The sequence below is a fragment of the Nomascus leucogenys genome, unplaced genomic scaffold, assembly GCF_006542625.1.
Source record: "Nomascus leucogenys isolate Asia unplaced genomic scaffold, Asia_NLE_v1 000842F_82056_qpd_obj, whole genome shotgun sequence".
Taxonomy (NCBI): Eukaryota; Metazoa; Chordata; class Mammalia; order Primates; family Hylobatidae; genus Nomascus; species Nomascus leucogenys.
In genome coordinates this window covers 32,875-59,773 of record NW_022097643.1, presented here as the reverse complement: position 1 = coordinate 59,773, position 26,899 = coordinate 32,875, and the positions used below count along the sequence as shown (strand labels likewise).

At 41.8% G+C, this 26,899-nt stretch overlaps 1 protein-coding gene across 1 annotated transcript; it reads left to right on the top strand.

Moving 5' to 3' along the window:
• The first annotated feature begins 14,571 nt into the window (after positions 1–14,571).
• Positions 14,572–26,047, top strand: LOC115834318 (leucine-rich repeat-containing protein 37A-like). The gene is given in 8 exon segments (XM_030809077.1): positions 14,572–14,905; positions 14,908–15,072; positions 15,075–15,166; positions 15,563–15,643; positions 16,061–16,989; positions 18,878–18,949; positions 21,773–21,844; positions 25,643–26,047. Coding segments are annotated over 8 exon segments (1,830 nt in total). The 3' UTR covers positions 25,728–26,047.
• Positions 26,048–26,899: the final 852 nt, after the last annotated feature.

Here is a 26,899-nt window from a genome sequence, read left to right as displayed (position 1 = left end):
AATTGTTCAGTTTACAGCTGAAATCTGAATATCGTGTAATTTCTCTACTTTCTCTGTAGAGAGTAATTGATCTAGAGAGGTTCCTTCATTTTGCAGCATTGACAGTTAACAGGAGTATTTGGTTACAAGAGAAATGATAGTACTCATTATGAATTTGATTGCCACACCGAATCAGTAACTACCATTTTTACTGTATTTATTTATTTATTATTATTTTTTTTTGAGACGGAGTGTTGCTCTGTCACCCGGGCTGGAGTGCAGTGGCGCAGTCTTGGCTCACTGCAACCTCCTCAAGCGATTCTCCTGCCTCAGCCTCCTGAGTAGCTGGGACTACAGGCGCATGCCACCATGCCTGGCTAATTTTTGTATTTTTAGTAGAGACGGGGTTTCACCATGTTGGGCAGGATGGCCTCGATCTCCTGACCCTCGTGATCCACCTGCCTTGGCCCCCCAAAGTGCCGGGATAACAGGCATGAGCCACCGTGCCCGGCCAACTGCCATATTTTTATATAGGATGAAGAACTTGGGGTAAATACAGTTGACTTAGAAACAAGCTTTTGAAATGTTGTTTAAAGGGATTGTAAGTTGGAGACAACCTTTCACGGTGTATGTTTTGTATGAGCTATACCTAAAGTCATGAGCAAAGTAAACCTTCAGGAAGAGAGCTGAGCATAAAATCTTCCTTTTTTTTTTTTTTTGGAGACAGTCTTCTCTTGACACCCAGGCTAGAGTGCAATTGTGCAATCTTGGCTCACTGCAACCTCCCGGGTTCAAGTGATTCTCGTACTTCAGCCTCCCGAGTAGCTGGTACTAAAAGTGCCCACCAACATTCCTGGCTAATTTTTGTATTTTTAGTAGAGATGGGGTTTTGCCATGTTGGCCAGGTGGGTCACAAACTCCTGACACCTCAGGTGATCTGCCCGCCTTGGCCTCCCAAAGTGCTGGGATTACAGGCGTGAGCCACCGCGCCCGGCCCTGTTTTTGTTTTTTGAGACCAAGTTTCGCTCTTTTCACCCAGGCGGAAGTGCAGTGGTGTGGTCTTGGCTCACTGCAACCTCTGCCTCCCGGGTTCAAGCTATTCTCCTGTTTCCGCCTCCTGAGTAGCTGGGATTGCAGGTGCCCACCACCATGCCCTGCTAATTTCTTATATTTTTAATTAGAGACGGGGTTTTGCCATTTTGGGCAGGCTGGTCTCTAACTCCTGACCTCGTGATTCTCCTGCCTTGGCCTCCCAATGTGCTGGGATTACAGGCGTGAGCCACCATGCCCAGCCAGAGGTGCTTTTTAAGAAAAAAAAAATGTCCTGCCAATAGACCTTAATATCAGATTAGGGATGCTGATTATGGGTATTGTTCCCGCAATCATCAGTTGAGGGAGATAACAGAAATGTATTTAAATACCACAAGTAGAATTCTGTGAAACCTTTAATATCTAATAGTTTTTGTGAGGTATGTGATTTTGCTTTTCAAAAGCAATGTTTTTATTGAATATAAAAGTTATATTTTCATCTGTTAAAGAATCATTGACTACAGATCTACAAACAAAAGGATACTCCAAATGAAAACCGACAAAAATTAAGAATATTTTATCAGGTAAACATAGCTAACCCTTCTTCTTAAAGTAATTATGAAATGTATTTGTTTTTTGTATGTCAAACATGAAAATTTTTTGTTCATTTTTATTTTATTTATTTATTTGAGACAGGATCTCACTTTGTTGCCCAGGCTGGAGTGCAGTGGTGCAGTCTTGGCTCACTGCAACCTCTGCCTCCTGGGTTCAACCGGATTCTCACGCCTCAGCCTCCCGAGTAACTAATTACAAGCACACGCCACCACTCCCGGCTAATTTTTGTAGTTTTTGTGTAGACGAGGTTTTACCATGTTGCCCAGGCTTGTCTTGAGCTCCAAGCGATACATTTGACAGTGTCTGTCTTGGCCTCCCAAAATGCTGGGATTAACAGGCGTGAGTGACCTCGCCTCGCTGGGCATATTTAATGAGAATATCTCTAATTTGATTTTCCTTTTAAATTTTTTAAACTATTTTTAGAAGTGATATTTAAGCAAAATATCTTGTTAAGCATAAATTGGAGATTTGCTTTTTTTTTTTTTTATTGTTTTTAGTTTCTCTATAACAACAATACAAGGCAACAAACTGAAGCAAGAGATGACCTGCATTGCCCTTGGTGTACTCTGAACTGCCGCAAACTTTATAGTTTACTCAAGCATCTTAAACTCTGCCATAGCAGATTTATCTTCAACTATGTTGTGAGTAATTTTTCATGTTTTCTCAATTTGTGTTAAGAAATCTCTTGTACCCCATAAATACATACACCTATGTACCCACAAAAATTTTTTTAATTAAAAAAGGGAAAAAATATGCATTAAGTACAAGATAGCGTGACTTTCAAAAATTGTACTTTGTATAAAAATAACAAATTTCTGTATTTGATAGGTTGCTGTATATATGGATTACAGTGAATGATTCAGTTGATATATATTTGGAATTATAATTAATGTTTGTGTAGTGTCTCTAATAGACTCACAAAATCCTCAACCAACTCTTTGAATTAAGTGATAATTTTCTTATTCTTGCTCAACCAAGAAATAATTTGTACAAAGTCACCAACAATAAATGACATAGTTAAGATTTTAACACATTTTGTTGACCCCAGGTCTTCTGATTGCTTGTTTACCATGCTGGTGTGCCTGGCCTATTTTCGTTTTCTAAATATTAAGAGCCCACAAATTCTTTAATTAAATTGGAGGGATATTTAGGATAGGATAATTAATTTTTTTTGGACATTTTTGTTGCAGTGTCATCCAAAAGGTGCTAGGATAGATGTTTCTATCAATGAGTGTTATGATGGCTCCTATGCAGGAAATCCTCAGGATATTCATCGCCAACCTAGATTTGCTTTTAGTCACAATGGACCAGTTAAGAGAAATCCTATCACACACATTCTTGTGTGCAGGTGGGTAAAAAGGGCATATAACAAAAGTTTAAGCTCTGATTTTTACTGATGTTGGAGGAACAAAGGAGCCAGACGAAGCTACTAGTTAGTTAGGTGGAAATTATTATTTTTCAGTATTAGGTGTCTATGGGGTTGTTAACTGCTTTATAACACTTGATAGCTCCGATTTCTACAGAGAAGTTTTCTCACTTTTTCTTTGAACTTTATACTTAAGTTTTAATGATGTTAATGTCACTACTGCTGCAGTGGTTATTGGGATTAAAGAATTCTGTCAGTAGAAGTTTCTGGATAATTGCTTGAACCTGGGAGGTCGAGGTTGCCGTGAGCCAAGGTCGTGCCATTGCACTCCGGCCTGGGCAACAAGAGCGAAACTTCGTCTCAAATAATAATAATAGTAATAAATAAAATTACAAAGAGGGAATTTTAAATCTTAGTAAAACTGAAAAAAATTTTAAGGCAGGTGTATGCGTATGTAACCAGTGTTACAGCTTTTCCGCTTTGTGAATATACATGAGTTAGAATACACAGTTTTGACATGTAGGATTTTATATGCATATTCCTATCTGAATGTGCCCTAACTAGCACTTCATTTCTTTTTTTTTTTTTTTTTTTTTTTTTTTGAGACAGAGTCTCGCTCTGTCACCCAGGCTGGAGTGCAGTGGCGCAATCTCGGCTCACTGCAAGCTCCGCCTCCCGGGTTCACGCCATTCTCCTGCCTCAGCCTCTCCGAGTAGCTGGGACTACAGGCGCCCGCCACCACGCCCGGCTAATTTCTGTATTTTTAGTAGAGACGGGGTTTCATCGTGGTCTCAATCTTCTGACCTCATGATCCGCCTGCCTCGGCCTCCCAAAGTGCTGGGATTACAAGTGTGAGCCACCGTGCCCAGCCAGCACTTCATTTCTTTTTCCTCCTTTTTAACTGTAACTTTTCACACCCAGAAAGTTTTAAAACTGTGTTTGAATTAATATGTAATAGGTTTGATTTACATTATGTACCGAAAGAAAATAACTAGTGGGGGTGTGCCTCTAATACTGTTGTTTTATGGTTAGTTTTATAAAATGGTGATGCAGATTATCACAGATCTCAACTCCTAGTCGTGAGCTTAGATGGTATATATGTAGAGGCCATAAATCAACATTTATTTCTTTTCATTAGGCCAAAACAAACAAAAGCAAGCATGTCTGAATTTCTTGAATCTGAAGATGGGGAGGTAGAGCAGCAAAGAACAGAGTAGTGGCCACAATCATCTGTATTTCCATGGTGATACTTGCTTACCTCTCCACCCACAAGAAATGGAAGTAGTGAAGATGAAAAGGATCCTGAATGGCTAAGAGAAAAAACCATTACAGTAATTATTATTAGCTTTATCGGCAGTTATCTTGGAATATTATTAATTTGTTTTGAAAATTGCTTACTATGAACTAGACTTTTAGTGTAAAGGAACTTTTTTTAAAAAAAAATTAAGGAATCCAGAAATGTACGGTTTTTAAAATTATGTCACTTTAAAACTTAACCAAGTAAGGCTGGTGGCGGTCGCTCACACCTGTAATCCCCGCACTTTGCGAGGCAGGAGCATTGCCTGAGTTCAGGAGTTCAAGACCAGTCTGGACAGCATGGCGAAACCCGGTCTCTACTAAAAATACAAAAAATTAGCCGGGCATGGTGGCACGCACTTGTAATCCCAGCTATTCAGTTGGCTGAGGCAGGAGAGTCTCTTAACCCCAGGAGATGGAGGTTGCAGTGAGCCAAGATTGCACCACTGCACTCCAGCCTGGGTGACAGAGCGAGAGCCTGTATCAAAACAAAAAAGTTACCAAGTTAAAGGGAAGATGGATTTTCTTTAAGTAAATTTGTATTGTGTGTTTTCATTTTTATATTTATAGGTAATCGTAATTTAGGCTTTCCCTTTTTAAATGACGGCGGGTGTGCTGGCTCACGCCTGTAATCCCAACACTTTGGTAGGGTGAGTTGGGCTGATCACCTGAGGTCAGGAGTTTGAGGCCAGCCTGGCCAACATGGCAAAACCCTGTCTACTAAAAGAAAATACAACAGTTAACTGGGCATGGTAGCGCGTGCTTGAGATCCCAGCTACTCAGGAGGCTGAGACAGGAGAATCGCTTGAACCCGGGAGGTCAAGGTTTCAGTGAGCTGAGATTGTGCCACTGTGCTTCAGCCTGGGCGATAGAGCAAGACTCTGTCTCTAAATAAATAAATAAATTAATTTAATGAAATGACTGCTTAAATAGAAGTTAATTTTAAGAAATGTTGCAACTTTGCTGTATAAATATGTTGTGGTATTTTTAGTTCCATTCTGTTTTGATATTCTCACAAGTTTTTCTTAAAATATGTGTTTAATAGGTATTTTTCTTTTTCCCAGCAAATTGAAGAATTTTCTGATGTTAAGGAGAGAAAGAAGTGATGAAACTGTGGAATCTCTATGTCATAAAGCATGGGTAGGGTATTTCTAAATTAATTTAAATATTTTATTATTTATGGTCTTTTGCTGTTTCACATCCTAGAAATCTGCGTGTGTTAGAATCTTATTTAAAATTCCATTAATGTATATTTGTCCCAAATTTTATTCTAGTCCAATGTTTTTTTTGGTTTGGCAGGTGTTTTTTAGGTACAAAGACATTCCTTTTGGTATTATTTATAACAATGAATTAATATTATATTCATTAGTATTAATAAAATCAGGGCAAAAACCAGACCTTGTCTTTAGAACTTGTTGCAGAGATGTGAGTCATTGCAGCATTATATATCAGGGTTGTGATTCCGTCAGCTTTCAAGAGGAAACAGGCTGCTGCAACCCTGGTGTCCGTAGGAAAGGGTGTCATCATCATAGACCCTCCTCAGAAATCACTGGTGCCCATCCTAACTCTTGTAGTAGTGTGTCTCCCATGCTTGCAAACTCTGTCAGGGTTGACTCGTTCACACTCAAAACATTTTATAGAGCTGGGCACAGTGGCTCATGCCTGTAATCCCAGCACTTTGGGAGGCCAAGGCGGGTGGATCACTTGAGGTCAGAAGTTCGAGACCAGCCTGGCCAACATGGTGAAACCCTGTCTCCACTAAGTGTACAAAACTTAGCCGGGTGCAGTGTCACACACCTGTAATCCCAGTTACTTGAGAGGCTGAGGTACTAGAATCACTTGAAGAACCCGGGAAATGGAAATTGCAGTGAGCCAAGATTGAACCACTGCACTCCAGCCTGGGCAACAGAATGAGACCCTATCTCCAAAAAAAAAAAAAAAAGCCACCTTTGTGGGACCATGACCAGGGAGCAGCAGAAGGCAAGACAGAGCTGTAGGTTCATTTAATGACCCAATTTTCATGCCTTTTATTGCCACGTGTTACATGTCTGGAAATCCTGAAAATTACCACAGTTATTACCACAATTGTTAACAATTGGTTAATTTTTCAGAATAAAACGTGGCTTTTTGGATTTGTTTACCATTTCATAGAGGTGAAAGGAGAACAATTTTCTTATTCCTTTGTGGCTAAAAGTACGTTCCCGGCTTGGTGTGGTGGCTCACACTTACAATGCTGGCACTTTAGGATGCCAAGGCAGGAGGATCACTTGAGTTGAGGAATTCAAGACCAACCTGGGCAACATAGTGAGACCTTGTCTGTACTACTTTTGTTTTTTTTTTTTTTTTTTTTTTTTTCCAGATGGAGTCTCCCTCTGTCGCCCAGGCTGGAGTGCAGCGGTGCGATCTTGACTCACTGTAAGCTCCACCTCCCAGGTTCACGCCATTCTCCTGCCTCAGCCTCCCAAGCAGCTGGGACTACAGGCACCCACCACCACGCCCAGCTAATTTTTTGCATTTTTAGTAGAGACGGGGTTTCACTGTGTTAGCCAGGATGGTCTCGATCTCCTGACCTTGTGATCCACCTGCCTCGGCCTCCCAAAGCACTGGAATTACAGGCATAATTACCTGGCCCAAATATTTTATGCTTTTAAGACTGCTTATGAAATTGAAGAACAGAAATTATATCTACTGTTCTAATGGCACTGTTTAAGCTTAAGTTAGATTAAATCTCTTGAAATTTCTAAAATGGTAAGCTCATTCAGATGATTGAATCTCAGTTTCTCTATAGTTTTATCACTTCTTTAATCATCTTTTATTTACTGGAATTGGATATAGTCTTATAATGGTTATCACTATTGCATTTGACAAAAATGCTTTGTATTGCTATTGATATTCTGTTTTTATTAAATAGGTTTATTGCTGACAATCAAATGAATCATGCCTGTATGCTGTTTGTAGAAAATTATGGACAGAAAATAAGAAGAATTTTTGTCGAAACTTCATGCTTCATCTAGTCAGCATGCATAACTTTAATCTTATTAGCATAATGTCAATAGATAAAGCTGTTACCAAGCTCCGTGAAATGCAGCAAAAATTAGAAAAGGAGGAATCTGCTTCCCCTGCAAACGAAGAAATAACTGAAGAACAAAATGAGACAGCAAATGGATTTAGTGAAATTAACTCAAAAGAGAAAGCTTTGGAAACAGATAGCGTCTCAGGGGTTTCAAAACAGCAAAAAACAAAAACTCTGAAAAGATCTAACCCCATGTTATGGACAAACACTGAAATTACATTTTAGGGAATTCATCCTCTAAGAAGAATTACGTTTTTTTTTTGTTTTTTTGTTTTTTTTGAGACAGAGTCTCGCTCTGTCGCCCAGGCTGGAGTGCAGTAGCACGATCTCAGCTCACTGCAGGCTCCACCTCCCGAGTTCACGCCATTCTCCTGCCTCAGCCTCTCCAAGTAGCTGGGACTACAGGCGCCTGCCACCACGCCCGGCTAATTTTTTGTATTTTTAGTAGAGACGGGGTTTCACTGTGGTCTCGAACTCCTGACCTCGTGATCCGCCCGCCTCGGCCTCCCAAAGTGCTGGGATTACAAGCGTGAGCCACCGCGCCCGGCCTACAGGCACTGTTAGATGAAATAAATGATTTCAACAAGGATTTTTTTTTTATTTTTTTATTTTATTTTATTTTTTTTTTATTTTATTTTTATTTTTATTATTATACTTTATGTTTTAGGGTACATGTGCACAATGTGCAGGTTTGTTACATATGTATCCATGTGCCATGTTGATTTCCTGCACCCATTAACTCGTCATTTAGCATTAGGTATATCTCCTAATGCTATCCCTCCCCCCTCCCCCAACCCCACAACAGTCCCCTGAGTGTGATGTTCCCCTTCCTGTGTCCATGAGTTCTCATTGTTCAGTTCCCACCTGTGAGTGAGAACATGCGGTGTTTGGTTTTTTGTCCTTGCGATAGTTTACTGAGAATGATGTTTTCCCATTTCATCCATGTCCCTACAAAGGACATGAACTCACCATTTTTTATGGCTGCATAGTATTCCATGGTGTATATGTGCCACATTTTCTTAATCCAGTCTATCCTTGTTGGACATTTGGGTTGGTTCCAACTCTTTGCTATTGTGAATAGTGCCGCAATAAGCATACGTGTGCATGTGTCTTTATAGCAGCATGATTTATAGTCCTTTGGGTATATACCCAGTAATGGGATGGCTGGGTCAAATGGTATTTCTAGTTCTAGATTCCTGAGGAATCGCCACACTGACTTCCACAATGGTTGAACTAGTTTACAGTCCCACCAACAGTGTAAAAGTGTTCCTATTTCTCTACATCCTCTCCAGCACCTGTTGTTTCCTGACTTTTTAATGATGGCCATTCTAACTGGTGTGAGATGGTATCTCACTGTGGTTTTGATTTGCATTTCTGTGATGGACAGTGATGATGAGCGTTTCTTCATGTGTTTTTTGGCTGCATAAATGTCTTCTTTTGAGAAGTGTCTGTTCATGTCCTTTGCCCACTTTTTGATGGGGTTGTTTGTTTTTTTCTTGTAAATTTGTTTGAGTTCATTGTAGATTCTGGATATTAGCCCTTTGTCAGATGACTAGGTTGCAAAAATTTTCTCCCATTTTGTAGGTTGTCTGTTCACTCTGATGGTAGTTTCTTTTGCTGTGCAGAAGCTCTTTAGTTTCATTAGATCCCATTTGTCAATTTTGGCTTTTGTTGCCATTGCTTTTGGTGTTTTAGACATGAAGTCCTTGCCCATGCCTATGTCCTGAATGGTATTGCCTAGGCTTTCTTGTAGGATTTTAATGGTTTTAGGTCTAACATTTAAGTCTTTAATCCATCTTGAATTAATTTTTGTATAAAGTGTAAGGAAGGGATCCAGTTTCAGCTTTCTACATATGGCTAGCCAGTTTTCCCAGCACCATTTATTAAATAGTGAATCCTTTCCCCATTTCTTGTTTTTGTCAGGTTTGTCAAAGATCAGATAGTTGTAGATATGCCGCATCATTTCTGAGGGCTCTGTTCTGTTCCATTGATCTATGTCTCTGTTGTGGTACCAGTACCATGCTGTTTTGGTTACTGTAGCCTTGTAGTATAGTTTGAAGTCAGGTAGCGTGATGCCTCCAGCTTTGTTCTTTTGGCTTAGGATTGACTTGGTGATGCGGGCTCCTTTTTTGTTCCATATGAACTTTAAAGTAGTTTTTTCCAATTCTGTGAAGAAAGTCATTGGTAGCTTGATGGGGATGGCATTGAATCTATAAATTACCTTGGGCAGTATGGCCATTTTCACGATCTTGATTCTTCCAACCCATGAGCATGGAATGTTCTTCCATTTGTTTGTATCCTCTTTTATTTCATTGAGCAGTGGTTTGTAGTTCTCCTTGAAGAGGTCCTTCACATCCCTTGTAAGTTGGATTCCTAGGTATTTTATTCACTTTGAAGCAATTGTGAATGGGAGTTCACTCATGATTTGGCTCTCTGTCTGTGATTGGTATACAAGAATGCTTGTGGTTTTTGTACATTGATTTTGTATCCTGAGACTTTGCTGAAGTTGCTAATCAGCTTAAGGAGATTTTGGGCTGAGACAGTGGGGTTTTCTAGATATACAATCATGTCATCTGCAAACAGGGACAATTTGACTTCCTCTTTTCCTAATTGAATACCCTTTATTTCTTTCTTCTGCCTGATTGCTCTGGCCAGAACTTCCAGCACTATGTTGAATAGGAGCGGTGAGAGAGGGCATCCCTGTCTTGTGCCAGTTTTCAGAGGGAATGCTTCCAGTTTTTGCCCGTTCAGTATGATATTGGCTGTGGGTTTGTCATAGATAGCTCTTATTTTGAGATACGTCCCATCAATACCTAATTTATTGAGAGTTTTTAGCATGAAGGGTTGTTGAATTTTGTCAAAGGCCTTTTCTGCATCTATTGAGATAATCATGTGGTTTTTGTCTTTGGTTCTGTTTATATGCTGGATTACATTTATTGATTTGCATATGTTGAACCAGCCTTGCATCCCAGGGATGAAGCCCACTTGATTATGGTGGATAAGCTTTTTGATGTGCTGCTGGATTCGGTTTGCCAGTATTTTATTGAGGATTTTTGCATCAATGTTCATCAAGGATATTGGTCTGAAATTCTTTTTTTTGGTTATGTCTCTGCCAGGCTTTGGTATCAGGACGATGCTGGCTTCATAAAATGTGTTAGGGAGGATTCCCTCTTTTTCTATCGATTGGAATAGTTTCAGAAGGAATGGTACCAGTTCCTCCTTGTACCTCTGGTAGAATTCGGCTGTGAATCCATCAGGTCCTGGACTCTTTGGTTGGTAAGCTATTGATTATTGCCACAATTTCAGAACCTGTTATTGGTCTATTCAGAGATTCAACTTCTTCCCGGTTTAGTGTTGGGAGGGTGTATTTGTCGAGGAATTTATCCATTTCTTCTAGATTTTCTGGTTTATTTGCATAGAGGTGTTTGTAGTATTCTCTGATGGTAGATTGTATTTCTTTGGGATCGGTGGTGATATCCCCTTTTTCATTTTTTATTGCGTCTATTTGATTCTTCTCTCTTTTCTTCTTTATTAGTCTTGTTGGTGGTCTATCAATTTTGTTGATCTTTTCAGAAAACCAGCTCCTGGATTCATTAATTTGTTGAAGGGTTTTTTGTGTCTCTATTTCCTTCAGTTCTGCTCTGATTTTAGTTATTTCTAGCCTTCTGCTAGCTTTTGAATGTGTTTGCTCTTGCTTTTCTAGTTCTTTTAATTGTGATGTTAGGGTGTCTATTTTGGATCTTTCCTGCTTTCTCTTGTGGGCATTTAGTGCTATAAATTTCCCTCTACACACTGCTTTGAACATGTCCCAGAGATTCTGGTATGTTGTGTCTTTGTTCTCATTGGTTTCAAAGAACATCTTTACTTCTGCCTTCATTTCATTATGTACCCAATAGTCATTCAGGAGCAGGTTGTTCAGTTTCCATGTAGTTGAGCGGTTTTGAGTGAGTTTCTTAATCCTGAGTTCTAGTTTGATTGCACTGTGGTCTGAGAGACAGTTTGTTATAATTTCTGTTCTTTTACATTTGCTGAGGAGAGCTTTGCTTCCAACTATGTGGTCAATTTTGGAATAGGTGTGGTGTGGTGCTGAAAAAAATTATATTCTGTTGATTTGGGGTGGAGAGTTCTGTAGATGTCTATTAGGTCCACTCTGTGCAGAGCTGAGTTCAATTCCTGGATATCCTTGTTAACTTTCTGTCTCGTTGATCTGTCTAATGTTGACAGTGAGGTGTTAAAATCTCCCATTATTATTGTGTGGGAGTTTAAGTCCCTTTGTAGGTCACTCAGGACTTGCTTTATGAATCTGGGTGCTCCTGTGTTGGGTGCATATATATTTAGGATAGTTAGCTCTTGTTGAATTGATCCCTTTACCATTATGTAATGGCCTTCTTTGTCTCTTTTGATCTTTGTTGGTTTAAAGTCTATTTTATCAGACTAGGATTGCAACCCCTGCCTTTTTTTGTTTTCCATTTGCTTGATAGATCTTCCTCCATCCCTTTATTTTGAGTCTGTGTGTCTCTGCACGTGAGATGGGTTTCCTGAATACAGCACACTGACGGGTCCTGAGTCCTTATCTAGTTTGCCAGTCTGTGTCTTTTAATTGGAGCGTTTAGCCCATTTACATTTAATGTTAATATTGTTATGTGTGAATCTGATCTTGTCCTTATGATGTTAGTTGGTTATTTTGCTCATTAGTTGATGCAGTTTCTTCCTAGCCTCGATGGTCTTTACAATTTGGCATGTTTTTGCAGTGGCTGGTACTGGTTGTTCCTTTCCATGTTTAGTGCTTCCTTCAGGAGCTCTTTTAGGGCAGGCCTGGTGGTGACAAAATCACTCAGCGTTTGCTTGTCTGTAAAGGATTTTATTTGTCCTTCACTTATGAAGCTTAGTTTGGCTGGATATGAAATTCTGGGTTGAAAATTCTTTTCTTTAAGAATGTTGAATATTGGCCCCCACTCTCTTCTGGCTTGTAGAGTTTCTGCCGAGAGATCATCTCTTAGTCTGATGGGCTTCCCTTTGTGGGTAACCCGACCTTTCTCTCTGGCTGCCCTTAACATTTTTTCCTTCATTTCAACTTTGGTGAATCTGACAATTATGTGTCTTGGAGTTGCTCTTCTCGAGGAGTATCTTTGTGGCGTTCTCTGTATTTCCTGAATCTGAATGTTGGCCTGCCTTGCTAGATTGGGGAAGTTCTCCTGGATAATGTCTTGCAGAGTGTTTTCCAACTTGGTTCCATTCTCCTCGTCATTTTCAGGTACACCAATCAGACGTAGGTTTGGTCTTTTCACATAGTCCCAAATTTCTTGGAGGCTTTGTTCATTTCTTTTTATTCTTTTTTCTCTAAACTTCCCTTCTCGCTCCATTTCATTCATTTCATCTTCCATCAGCGATACCGTTTCTTCCAGTTGATCGCATCTGCTACTGAGGCTTCTGCAATCTTCGCGTAGTTCTCGAAACTTGGCTTTCAGCTCCATCAGCTCCTTTAAGCCCTTCTCTCCATTGGTTATTCTAGTTATCCATTCTTCTAATTTTTTTTCAAAGTTTTTAACTTCTTTGCTATTGTTTTGAATTTCCTCCGGTAGCTCAGAGTAGTTTGATCGTCTGAAGCCTTCTTCTCTCAACTCGTCAAAGTCATCGTGCGTCCAGCTTTGTTCCGTTGCTGGTGAGGAACTGCGTTCCTTTGGAGGAGGAGAGGTGCTCTGCTTTTTAGAGTTTCCAGTTTTTCTGCTCTGTTTTTTCCCCATCTTTGTGGTTTTATCTACTTTTGGTCTTTGATGATGGTGATGTACAGATGGGTTTTTGGTGTGGATGTCCTTTCTGTTTGTTAGTTTTCCTTCTACCAGACAGGACCCTCAGCTGCAGGTCTGTTGGAGTTTACTAGAGGTCCACTCCAGACCCTGTTTGGCTGGGTGTCAGCAGCGGTGGCTGCAGAACAGCGGATTTTCGTGAGACCACAAATTCAGCTGTCTGATAGTTCCTCTGGAAGTTTTGTCTCAGAGGAGTACCCGGCGCCCGCCACCACGCCCGGCTAATTTTTGTATTTTTAGTAGAGACGGGGTTTCATCGTGGTCTCGATCTCCTGACCTCATGATCCACCCGCCTTGGCCTCCCAAAGTGCTGGGATTACAAGCGTGAGCCACTGTGCCCGGCCTGTGAACTAGCACTTCTGAAGATCCCAAGGCGAGATCCCGTGACTTCCTTGGGAAGCTCTGCTGCGCCCCCACCCGACCCCACCCCACCACACCACAGCAGGCCACTGGAGTCCTGGGACCACCCCAGCCTGCAGCCCAAATCCTTCCTCACTAAGGGGAGGGGAGGGGTGTTCCGGCCGGGCAGGGTGGGAAGGGGTGCTTGGGTGGGATTGTGACGTAAGATTGCTCTGGTAACATGGAGCAGATCTGGACCCCAGCCTAATAAAGGTGACATAACTAAAGGTGTCATAAAGACAGGGCGGGGTGCACGCTTATGAAGGGCATGAGCATCTCCGGGCTGCCAGAATGGCTCCCGTTGAGTGCGCAGCACCAGCGTGTGTCATGTCTTGGCTGCGTTTCTGGGGCCCATGGCCCCTCACGTGGCAACTATTGTGTCTGCTAGTGAAGGAGGCTCAGCCTGTGGTGTGGGTCAAGGACCCGTTCCAGCTGACCTCTAACCCCATGGGGCCACCTGAGCCCTGGTCTTCCCGCTCCTCCCATCTCCTGTGGGAATCTCCCCATGCACCTGCTCCCCTAGCAGCCCCGGGGGACTTTGAATACCTGGGGCCCTCTGCTTCTTTGCAGATGTCATCCCCGCCCCAGGAATCGACTGAAAATTTGGCTCCATTCCTGGACACCGATTCAGCTAGAGAGCTGCCCCTGGGGCCAGAGCAGTTCTCGGCTGCCCAGCAAGATTTATATGAAAGCTGACTCCGCAAGAAGGGCTCCCAGAGATGGTTCCACTGCTGGATGGGGATCAGAACCAGACCCCAGTTCAGCTTCCTCGCCTCAAAAATAAGGTTCAAGCTGCAGATCTAGATCGGGCTGCAGGTCATCAGGCAGATGATATACTTGTTCCACTAGAGAGTAAGGTTTCAAAACCAACCAAATTTGTGGTTTCGCCCAAGAACCTGAAGAAACATCTAGCTGAGCGTTGGAGCCTTGCTGAGATTACTGGGATTCCACACCAATTATCCAAACCTCAGCGTCAGAAACAGACTTTTCAGGATGAATATTTGAGTATGGACACACTGTATCCTAGCAGCCTGCCTCCAGAACTCCGGGTGAACGCAGATGAGCCTCCAGGGCCACCTGAGCAAGTTGGACTTTCTCAATTCCATCGAGAGCCCGAAACTCAAAATCCAGAGACCCTGGAAGACATCCAGTCCTCTTCACTCCAGGAAGAAGCCCCAGCACAGCTTCCACGGCTCCCTCAGGAGGTAGAACCTTCAACCCAGCAGGAGTCCCCAGCTCTGCCTCCAGAGTCCTCTATGGAGAGTCTAGCTCAAACTCCACTGAATCATGAAGTGACAGTTCAACCTCCAGGTGAGGATCAAGCTCATTATAACTTGCCCAACATACCATTAAACCTGCAGATGTGGAGGTTACCATGACATCAGAGCCCAAAAATGAGGCAGAATCTTCCCAAGCCCAGAAGGAGGCCCCAAATCAGCCTCCAGAGGAGGTGGAACCTTCTGCAACCCAACAGGAGGCCCCAACTGAGCCGCCAGGTCCTCCCATGGAGCTGAACTTTCCCCCAGTGAGCAGGAGCAGCCAGCTCAGCCTTCTGAGTCTTCTGGGGAGGTTGAATCTTCTCCAGCCCAGCAGGAGGCCCCAGCTCAGCCCTTAATGTCCCCTGAGCAGTTTCAACGTTTGAAAGACCAGCAAGACATAATTCAGCAGCTAAGTAGACCTGAAAATTATGAACAACTTCCAGTCCATAAAGAGACCACAACTCAGCCTCCAACTCAGCTCTCCTCAGACTTTGGAAGTTCACTGAATGATGAAGCAATAGGTTCACCTCTAGATGTGTCATATCTAGATCTAGATAGGGAGCTTACCAAACCTACAGCAGTCACTATGGGGGTAGAACCTTCTCCAGTCCAGCAGGACAACCCTCCTATTCCCATTGAACAGGCTGACTTTTCTCCAGCCCAGCCTGATCTCCCTTCCCCGCCTCTGCATTCTCCTGAAAAGATTGAATCTCCAGTCCACCAAGAGGCCACAGCTCAGACTCTAGATCCCCCTAAGGAGGCAGAACCTTCTCCAGTCCAGCAAGGGTTCCCAGCTGAGCCACCAGAGTCCCCTAAGGAAGTTGAACCATCTGCAACCCAGCAGGAAGCCTCGGGTCATCCTCGGAAGTCCACTGAAGAGGTCAGTCCTCCACCACAGTGGGAGATACCAGCTCAGCCATCAGAGCCACCTGAGAAGGTCAAACCATCTCCAGTCCTACAGCAGGCCCCAACTCGGCTTTTAAAGCCACCTAAAGAGGTAGAGTCCTCTCCAGTCCAGCAGGCGGTCCCTGCTCAGCCTTCAGACCCTGCTATGGTGATAGAACCCTCTCTGACCCAGCAGATGGCCCCACCTTTGCCTCCAGAGTTCCCTCAGGAGATAGAACCATCTGTAACTCAGCAGGAGGTTCCAGCTGAGATTCCAGAGCTCTCTATGGAGGCAGAACCTTCTCTGACCCAGCAGGAGGCCACAGTTCAGGCTCCAGAGTCCCCTAAGGAGGTAGAACATTCAAGGCAGCAAATGGTCCCAGTTCAGCTTCCAGAGCCACCTAAGGAATTTGCTGCTCAACCTCCAGCTCATTATGAGGTGACAGTCCCAACACCAGGCCAGGATCCAGCTCAGCATTCAACATTGCCCAGTGTCACTGTTCAACCTTTGGACCTGGGACTTACCATCATTCTAGAATCCACGACAGAGGTTGAACTTTCTCCAACCATGCAGGAGACCCCAACTCAGCCTCCTAAGAAAGTTGTACCCCAATTTGAAGTATATCAAGAGGTAACAATTCCAACACCAGGTCAGGATCAAGCTCAGCATCCAATGTCACCCGTTCAACCTTTGGACCTGGGACTTACCGTCACTGCAGAACCCACTATGGATGTTGAACATTCTACACCCCTGAAGAGGACTATAGTTCCTCCAAAGCACCTTAAGGTGACAATTCCACATCCAGACCAGATTCAGACTCAGCATTCACACCTGACTGAAGCCACAGTTCAACCTCTGGACCTGGAGCTTAGCATAACTACAGAGCCTACTACAGAGGTTAAACCATCTCCAACCATGCAGGAAACCTCAGCTCAGCCTTCAGACCCGGGACTTGCCATAACTCCAGAACCCACTACAGAGATTGGACATTCCACAGTCCTGGAGAAGACTACAGCTCCTCATCCAGACCAGGTTCAGACTCTGCATCGAAGCCTGACTGAGGTCACAGGTCCACCTACAAAGTTAGAATCTTTGCAGGATTCATTGGTGCAGTCTGAAACTGCACCAGAGGAACAGAAGGCCTCCACAAGCACCAACATATGTGAGCTCTGTACCTGCGGAGATGAGACTCTGTCATGTGTTGATCTCAGCCCAAAGCAGAGGCTCCACCAAGTGCCTGTGCCAGAGCCCAACACCTACAATGGCATCTTCACCACCTTGTAAGAATCACCTTTCCTCAATCGTCCTCTGTGTCTTGCCTGACATGGCAGCCTTTTCCTGTAGGCCTTCCTGGGCCTTCTTTATCTCCCCAAGCCATACTGACAACTGACTTTCTGCTTTCACCTTTGCTTGTCAACTCTCCCTTCCCCTCATTCTCCTTTAATGTTAGACCCATTCTCCAGTCTTTTACTTTTATCCCAGTCTTTTACTCTTACTCATTTTCTTATCCATTCTTATTTAGCGCCATCACATCATTGCTTACCTGCTGCTCTGCTCCTATTTTCGCTTCACCCTCTTTTTTTTTTTTTTTTTTTTTTTGAGACAGAGTTTCACTCTTCTTGCACAGGCTGGAGTGCAATGGCACGATCTTGGCTCACCGCAACCTCCATCTCCTGGGTTCAAGTGATTCTCCTGCCTCAGCCTCCTGAGTTGCTGGGATTATAGGCATGCGCCACCACACCTGGCTAATTTTTTGTGTTTTTAGTAGAGATGGGGTTTCTCCATGGTCAGGCTGGTCTTGAACTCCTGACCTCAGGTGATCCACCCACCTTAGCCTCCCAGAGTGCTGGGATTACAGGCGTGAGCCACCGCACCTGGCCCGCTTCACCCTCCTTACAGCAGCCTGTCACTCTCCCGATCTCAGCGATGATGCTCTAAGTGGTTAAGAGTTGATTCTGGAGCCAGGCTGCCTGGGTTTGAACCCAGGTCTGTTTATTAGCTTGGTGATCCAGAGCAAGTTATTCTGCTCTGTGACTCAATTTCCTCACCTTTAAACTGGGGATTATGCTAGTTACCACTTCATAGGATTGTCGTGAAATTTAGGTGAGTGAATATCTGAAACACTTCATCAGTGCCTAGCATATGTAGGAGTGTTGGCTGTTAACATGATTACTCAGTCCTCTAGTTATGTCCAGAACTCATTTTTGTCCCTGGCTTTTTATATGTAGCACTCATTTTGTGTCAAACCCAGGAGCAAGTATGCTATTGTCTGCAGAACATGAAAATGATAGGAGGGAAGAAAGAGAATAGGCATAAAAAGGGAGGTATATAGAATTAATTACTAAAAGATAATGCATACCATCAGTGCTAGAATTTACCAGAATCTGTGGTCCTTGAGGTGTGGAGATCAGGGAAAGCTACATGGATAAGCTAAAAGTTTACTTGGGTCTTAAAGAGTACACAATGAAGTATGGAAAGCCATTGAAAGTTTCCGAGCAAGAGAGATTAAATGATGAAAACAGGAAGATTATTTTATTTTATTTTGCTTTTTTGCTTTATGTTCAAGTATAGACATGCAAAGGATTATTTTAGAATCCGTATGTAGAGTGCCCAAAAGGAAAGGCTTATTTCAGGGAGACAAAATAGAAAGGTCTAGCAAAATGTAGGAGTAAAATGTGAAGGGGCTAAATCAGATCAGTTGTAATAAGAGTGGAAAGAAAAAGCCTAGGATGTTTCAACAGAAGGCAAAGCTTTGGTGTTACCTGGCATAGGGTTTCTTTCTACTTATTTATCGATAAAGATAAGCTTATGCCCATTTTTCTGTTGAATTATTTACCATTTTTGTGTTGATTTGTAGGATTTTGTTTAGACACATAAGTGCTTTTGGATAAAATACTTACATTCAAAGTAATTAACTGGCATCGTCTGTCCAAGAGATGGGATGGATAGGAAGTTAAGCTTCCGGGAGATGCCTCATCATTTGTGCCAGTGGCCCCGCATTATTTCTTGATGAATTGTGCAAACTGGGAAGCTGATAGCTCTGGAAATGAGAAAGCAGGTGTTATTTTCTGTTTCTGAATATCCCCGACAATGTTGCCATGATTCTTTTATTTATTCTGTTCATTCTTTTCCTGCCTATTCAAGGATATAAACTGTCTTTCTTCACAGAAATTTCCAAGGAAACTATATTTCATACATTGATGGAAATGTATGGAAAGCGTACAGTTGGACCGAGAAACTGTGAGTATATTCTCTCCAAATATGACAAAAAACTAACTGCATTGTAAGATCCTTCTTGGTCCAGAATTTTGAGGTCCATACCTCTGAGAAAAGATATTTCCCCTCCATACCCCAAATCAACCTCTGTGGATTGCAATCCTATGGTTATTTTAAAATTAAATTTGATAGGCTCTCTCTAAAATAAGTGGCAATTTAAATTTTTTATCATGCCAATAATACATGGTTATATTCTTTTTCTTCCTCTTTTTTTTTTTTCAGAGACAGGGTCTTACTTTGTGCCCTGGGCTGGAGTGCAGTGGCACAATCACATCTCACTGCAGCCTTCACCTCCCAGGCACAAGTGATCCTCCCACCTCAGCCTCCCAAGTAGCTGGGACCAGAGGTGCATGCCACCATGCCCACCTAATTTTGTATTTTTTGTAGAGACAGGGTCTTCCTATGCTGCTTAGGCTGGTCTTGAGCTCCTGGGCTCAAGTGATCCTCCCACCTTGGCCTCCTAAAGTGCTCATATTATAGGCATGAGCCACCACACCCAGCCCATGATTCTATTTTTAATGCACAAAAATGCAATAACAGGTATAACAAAAACCCTCCTTGTGCCCTACTCCCTCATTCCTGAGGTAATGCTACTCTGTTTAGTATACGTGCTTCCAGACTTTTCCCCACTTTCCTACATATATATTTACATAAAGCAAAATAGATTCGTTGTGTGGTTTTTAAAATCTTTTTTCTTTACATAAAGGGTAACATCTTGCAACTTGATTCTTTCACTTCATGGTATCACTTATATCATATGATATTCTTTCACTTCATAATTTCTTTCCTTTCTAGGACTTAGAGGGTCACCCCATTCATTTAAACTCCTGCATAATCCATAGTATGGATGCATCATAGTTTATTTAATAATTTCCCCATTGATGAATGTTTAGATTATGCTTAGTGGGCAAGTATTCCTGTAGCATAGATATCTAGAAATGGAAGAGTTGGGGTGAAGACTATGTAGACACAAAATTTTAATTGTCCTCAAAAACGTTGTGCCAACTGACTCTATTGTCAGCAGAATATGACAGCATTCATTTCCCCACACCTTTTCACTGCTGGGTACTCGCCAACTTTTTGTTGAAGTTATGGATGAATAAAAGGGATTCCATCCAAATTTGAATTTTTCTGATCCCTCATGAATTTAATTAAATATCTTCATACGTTTATTGAACATTTGTGTTTCTTCTCTGAGTTTTCTGTCCTTTGTTCATTTTCCTGTTGAATTGTTTTATCGTTTTCTTCCTGATTTATAGAAGGAATTAGTTTAGACACATAAATGATTTTGGAAAAAATGCTTACATTCAAAGTAACATTTTTCACAACAGTTTGTGTCACATCATTAGTTTGACTTATATAGACAAGACATACATGAGTTCTAAATTAAAAATAAAACACATGCTAGGTACAGTGGCTCACACCTGTAACCCCAGCACCTCGGGAGGTCGAGGCAGGTGGATCACCTGAGGTCAGGAGTTTCACACCAGCCTGGCCAATATGGCGAAACCCCATCTGTACTGAAAATACAAAAATTAGCCAGACATGGTGGTGGGTGCCTATAATCCCATCTACTTGGGAAGCTGAGGCAGGAGAATTGCTTTATTTATTTTTTGAGACGGAATTTTGTTCTTGTTGCCCAGGCTGGGGTTCAATGGTGCGATCTTGGCTCACTGCAAGTTCCACCTCCTGGGTTCAAGGGATTCTCCTGCCTCAGCCTCCTGGGTAGCTGGAATTACAGGTGCCCGCCACCATGCCCAGCTAATTTTTATATTTTTAGTAGAGACAGAGTTTCACCATGTTGGACAGGCTGGTCTCGAGCTCAGGACCTCAGGTGATTCATGTGCCTTGGCTTTCCAGAATGCTGGGATTACAGGCATGAGCCACCACGCCAGGCCAGGACTACATTTTAAAAGCAAGAAAATCATTACGAAAGTCAGGGTAGTGGTTACCTATTAGGGTTAGAGAGAGGAATGTGATTGGAAAGGGGCACACTGGGGCTTCTGGGATGCTAGCAATAATCTTTTGTAACAATGTTTGCATGGGTATCTGCTTTACAATTATTAAACTGAATATTTGGCCAGGTGAGGTGGCTCATGTCTGCAATCCCAAGACTTTGGGAGGCGGAGACAGGAGGATCACTTGAGCCAGGAGTCTGAGACCAGTGTGGGTAACAGAATGAGACCCTGTCTCAGAAATTAAATTAAATTAAATATAAACAACATTTATATTATGTGCACTTTATGCACATTGTAGTTCTCACATTTTTTTGATGGGAGAAAAAAGTTGAATGGCTTCACTTGCAGCCCTGACATGGTCCCATGTGGGGCTTTCATAATAAGGTTTGGGAAAAGAGAGGAGGAAATGGAGGTTCTGCTGATCTTGGTGCCACCCAGAGTTGGATTCTGAAAGGTATATTATGATCTAGAGAGGAGTCATTAAAGATACAATTTGGTGGGAAGAGTGGAGTGGTGTGCTTGTGTGTGTGTGCTTGCTTGTGTGTTTGTGCTTGCATGTGTGTGTGTGTGCTTGCATATGTGTCTGTGCTTGCCTGTGTGTGTGTGCTTGCATGTGTGTGTCTGTGCTTGCCTGTGTGTGTGGTGATGGTGGTGGAGAGAGATGGACACAAAAAGGAAAATGTAAGAAAAGGTTTGAATGAAAGCAGAGCAGATACCACCATCTAGAAATGACCATGACCCAGCTTTCCTCCACATGCAGGAGATAGTCCTGTGTAGCAAATAGTTGTAGTTTGCATTTTAATCTAGAAATAACTTTTTCATTTTCCAGAATTCTCAGTGAAAATTATTTGACTGAATTACATAACGATTCATTTGAAGGCCTGCTATCCCTCCAGTATTTGTAAGTTAGTTAATCATATTTTTGAGTTTTTAGTCATATTATTTTTAAAATGAATAAGGGGTTCAAATTAGATAATCTCTAAGATTTCTTCCAGCAATAAAATTCTGCAATTCTGTAAGTTTGTATAGGGTCTCCGCCCATCTCTAGCATTAGCTACGTCCTATGCATTTTCAGTTTTTAAATTGTATAGACAAAACACAGACGGAAAAAATTTCACATGGTAAGAAGATCTGAGCAGTGACTGACACCCATATGAACCTTGTTTTATAAGGATTTACATACCATCTTCTATTCAATCTACAGCCAATAGATCAAATCTAACTTAGGGTCTATTTTTTAATAGCCTATTAAGTTAAGAATGGTTTTTGCATTTTTAAAGGACTGTGAAAGAAAAAAGAAAGAGAAATATGCGAGAGAGATCATATGTGGCCCACAAAGCCTTAAAATGTTTACTGTCTGACCTTCACAAAAAAAGATTTGAAAAAGTTGGTTTAGTAGGATGAAAGGAATTAAAGTTAACTTCAGATTGTTGCCTAAAGGAGAAGAAAATATGGACCACCTACATTCATTTGAGCATCATTAATCCAGAATTTTTTAGTAATTTAATCGGAATTAAATTAACATTTAAATATTTGAAATCAGCTGAATTATAGAAATAATATTATCAAGAATATTAAGCTACCAAGAAAATAGACTAGCATTAAGGATTTCATTTCGGGAATTGTTATATTAAAACAGATGTTTAAAATGATGGTTAAGTGGTAGAGCTAGAAATGTTTACAGTAAGAAGCATATCAGAAATGCCCCTAACTCTTCACAGTAACTTATACAGTAACTATCTCCCGAGCCCTGTTACCAAGAAAGGGATACCTGCATAGTACTTCTGTCTGTTAAGAGACAAGAAGATACTATGTTCAATTGCTATGAAAGCTTGATTCTTATCCTCTGTCCATAGAGGTGTGTATGTCATTCATCCTTATTAGTGATGCTGTTTTGCAAACAGATTCTTTCAAATGTGAAAGGCTTAAGGAAAGTGGGTGAAAAGACCCTCAAGTGGATGCCAAAGTGCCACAGAGGCCATGAAGTAATAAAACAACATTTGCTTTAAAATAATCATTTTCCTTCTACTCACTCCCCCAGCTATTTATTTATTTATTTATTTATTTATTTATTTATTTATTTGAGACGGCGTCTCACTCTGTCACCCAGGCTGCAGTGCTGTGGCGCGATCTCGGCTCACCGCAAGCTCTGCCTCCCAGGTTCACTCCATTCTCCTGCCTCAGCCTCCCGAGTAGCTGGGACTACAGGCACATGCCTCCACGCCCAGCTAATTTATTGTATTTTTAGTAGAGACAGGGTTTCACCTTGTTAGCCAGGATGGTCTCGATATCCTGGCCTTGTAATCCACCCGCCTCAGCCTCCCAAAGTGCTGGGATTACAGGCATGAGCCACCACACCCGGCCAGCTATTCATTTGTTTTACAAATATTTGAATTTACTTTATTTCCATGTGTCAGTTTTAAACATGGTGGGCAATGCAGATGAGCATTGCCTAGTCCATGCTTTCAAGGAGTTTATGCTCAGAAAAAATGGGATGAAAAATAACTACATTCTCACGCTTGTAATCCCAGCACTTTGGGAGGCCGAGGCGGGCGGATCACGAGGTCAGGAGATCGAGACCACGGTGAAACCCCGAATCTACTAAAAATACAAAAAAATTAGCCGGGCGTGGTGTCGGGCACCTGTAGTCCCAGCTACTCGGAGAGGCTGAGGTAGGAGAATGGCGTGAACCCGGGAGGCGGAGCTTGCAGTGAGCCGAGATTGCACCACTGCACTCCAGCCTGGGCGACAGAGCGAGACTCCGTCCCAAAAAAAAAAAAAAAAAGAAGAAGAAGAAATGGATGTGGGCACTAGGAAGGATAAATTGTTTCTGAAGCATAGAATAGGGGAAAATTACTTCAGTTTGGACCCAGGAAGATGTTACTAGAACAATCCCATTTGAATAGGACTTTGAAGGGCCATTGTGTAGCATCGGACAGACATCTTGGGGACAATATTCTAAACTTGCAAAAGGGAAATGGGAGAAGGGCAAAACACAGGAAAGTATTCGAGGAATGCCATGAGTACCTGTAGATTACAAGGAGGGAGAGTAGGAAATTGGAGCCAGATCTTCTAGGGCTTTGAATGCCAAGCTGAGGAGCCATCATGGGGAACCGTGTTATCACAGCAGTGCTGTAAGATGGCTCTGCATCACAGTCATTGAGGGGGCACATTAGAACTCAGTTCTGGACTCCACCCTCCTAGTTATTGATTCAGTTGGTCTAGAGTGGGACCAAGAATTTGCATCTTCAATAATTTCCCAGGAGGTTCTGGTCTTTGCAAGCCACTTCTAGAGAGTTTATATGATGACTGTGTGCAGGATAGTTTAGGAATGGAGAGACTAGAGATGGAGACATCAGCCAATGTTACACCATCCAGGTAAAGAGGGAGGGAAAAGCCCCATCACTGTATAACTGAAGAAATTGCTTTCATGAAATATTAAAGCAATATAAAACCAAAAATTAATTTCTATTAATATGGTAGAAATTAATTGTATTAATATGATTTGAATATTAGTTCAAAGTTATGTATTACGTAACTTCCTTTCAAATGCTGTGAAAGGATGTCTTTTATTTCTTCTGATACTGAAGTGGCATAGGAAAACAAACCTAAACTAGGAAGGTGTATAAATGTGAGGCTATTAATTTTAATATTAGAAACTATATATAGAGATAAAAGCTTTGAGCTTATAATCTAGGATTTGATGAGACTACAAAAGGGCATCTAATCAAGTCTACTGCTCTCAGGAAAAATTAATTCCAAAGTCTATTGTATATTTTATTTATTAAAAGTATGAAGGTGAGACTCTAGGAGAGGTACAGGCAGGGTTAGGGGCTCTGGAAAGTTCAAATACAGGTCCAAACGTTTACAGTCGAGATGAAAAATGTGTATTCAATATTATTCTAAACTCTTGCTATTATTCATACTAGTCAACAGTGATAACTTATAAGGCAATATTTTCATTTTATTTTTCCTAGAGATTTATCCTGCAATAAAATACAGTATATTGAAAGACGTACATTTGAATCACTACCATTTTTGCAGTATATGTAAGTTACAAATATAACTTTATTACATTTGGAATTTTTATAAAACTTAATTATAAACCTCTTTGCTATTCATTTTGAAATATGATTAAAATTTGACCAGTAGAAAGGTACTAAAATTATATAGCAATTCCTTTTTGTCTCTAGCAAAGATTAGTGTGAGAATTATTACACAGATCATAGTGAATCATCAGAGAGCAGTGGTTCTCAACTGGTGTGATTTTGTACTCAGGTGCCATTTGGTAATGTCCAGAGACAGTTTTGGTTGACAAAACTGTGGTTGTGGCTCCTGGCATCTGGTGGGCAGAGGCCAGAGATGCTGCTAAACATCCTGCAAAGTATAAGACAAACCCCCACGGCAAAGAGTTATATAGTCCAAAATGTCGATGGTACTGAAGTCGTGAAATCCTGTTCTAGAGAAATAAAGACCACTTAACACAGGTACTTACTGAGCGTTCACTGTTTTGTAGCTAATGCACCACATGTGCAATGTTAAAGTATAAATCATAAGCCAGTATCTTCCACAGTGAGATTTCCTTAGTGCACAGAGAAAGGACTGAGGTTATGTTCCATCCTATATAAATTAGACTCACAGCAAATGATAAATGTTCTGAAATAATTTTTTTTCCTTTGGCTTATGTCTTTTTTTGTAGAAATCTGGGCTGCAATTTAATTACGGAACTGAGCCACGGAACATTTCAGGCCTGGCACGGAATGCAGTTTTTACACAACTTGTAAGTGAAATAGAAGATGAATACGTGTAAACAACTATTTTGTATAAAAACTCATACAATTATTGGTTAGTTGGATATAAGCCCATTATGAACTCTGAAAAGCGTGTCTTAAGATCCATTTGTTTTTCTCAAATGGGGAAACTAAGGTACAAAGAGGCCAAGAGACTTACGCAGCTTATATATGACGTGCTCTGCTTGTCCTAGTTCTGACCTATGGCATGGGCAAGAAAAGGCATCAAACAAGTGACCCTCAAATTAGCCTTGTTGCTGGGCGGGGTGGCTCAGGCCTGTAATTCCAGAACTTTAGGAGCTGAGGGGGGTGGATCACCTGAGGTCAGGAGTTCAACACCAGCTTGGTCAACATAGTGGATCCCCATCCCTACTAAAAATACAAAAAAATTAGCTGGGCATAGTGGTGCAGTTTTTTGCTCCCTGGAGGACTTTGTGTTAAGCTTTCTTCCTTACAGCTAAATGTTGCAGGCATTTAAGCAGTTTGAAACTCTGCATATGAGCAGGAATCAAAGTTAAATCCAAAGTGTAGGGCTGGGCATAGTGGCTCATGCCTATAATCCCAGCACCTTGGGAGGCCGCGGTGGGAGGATCACTTGAGGTCAGGAGTTTGAGACCAGCCTGGCCAACATGGTGAAACCCCATCTCTATCTACTAAAGATACAAAAATTAGCAGGTCGTGGTGGCAGGTGCCTGTGATCCCAGCTATCGGGAGGCTGAGGGTCGAGAATGGCTTGAACTCGGGAGGTGGAAGTTGCAATGAGCCGAGATTGTGCCACTGCACTCCAACCTCCCCTCCAGGCTGGTCTCGAACTCCTGTGACCTCAGGTGATCTGCCCACCTTAGCCTCCCAAAGTGCTGGGGTTACAGGTGTGAGCCACCATGCCTGGCCAAAATGGTGTTTATGTTAAGCTATTGTGCAAAAAAAAAATTTTGTAAAGAAAATACATCGCTCTATTTTAATTCCATATACTTTCCTGACTACTCTTCTGCCGTAAGTGAAAAAATTCTATGATTTCTCTGTATAACATACCCAGCAAATCAGAGTGGGTATATTCAATGGCCTGAAGGGGACTTTAGACTCAAGGTGAAGATTCTCCTCTACATCTGACTTTAGAAAATACTTTCCACCTTTCTTTCTTGTAGTTCAGAAATCTAGTTTCACAC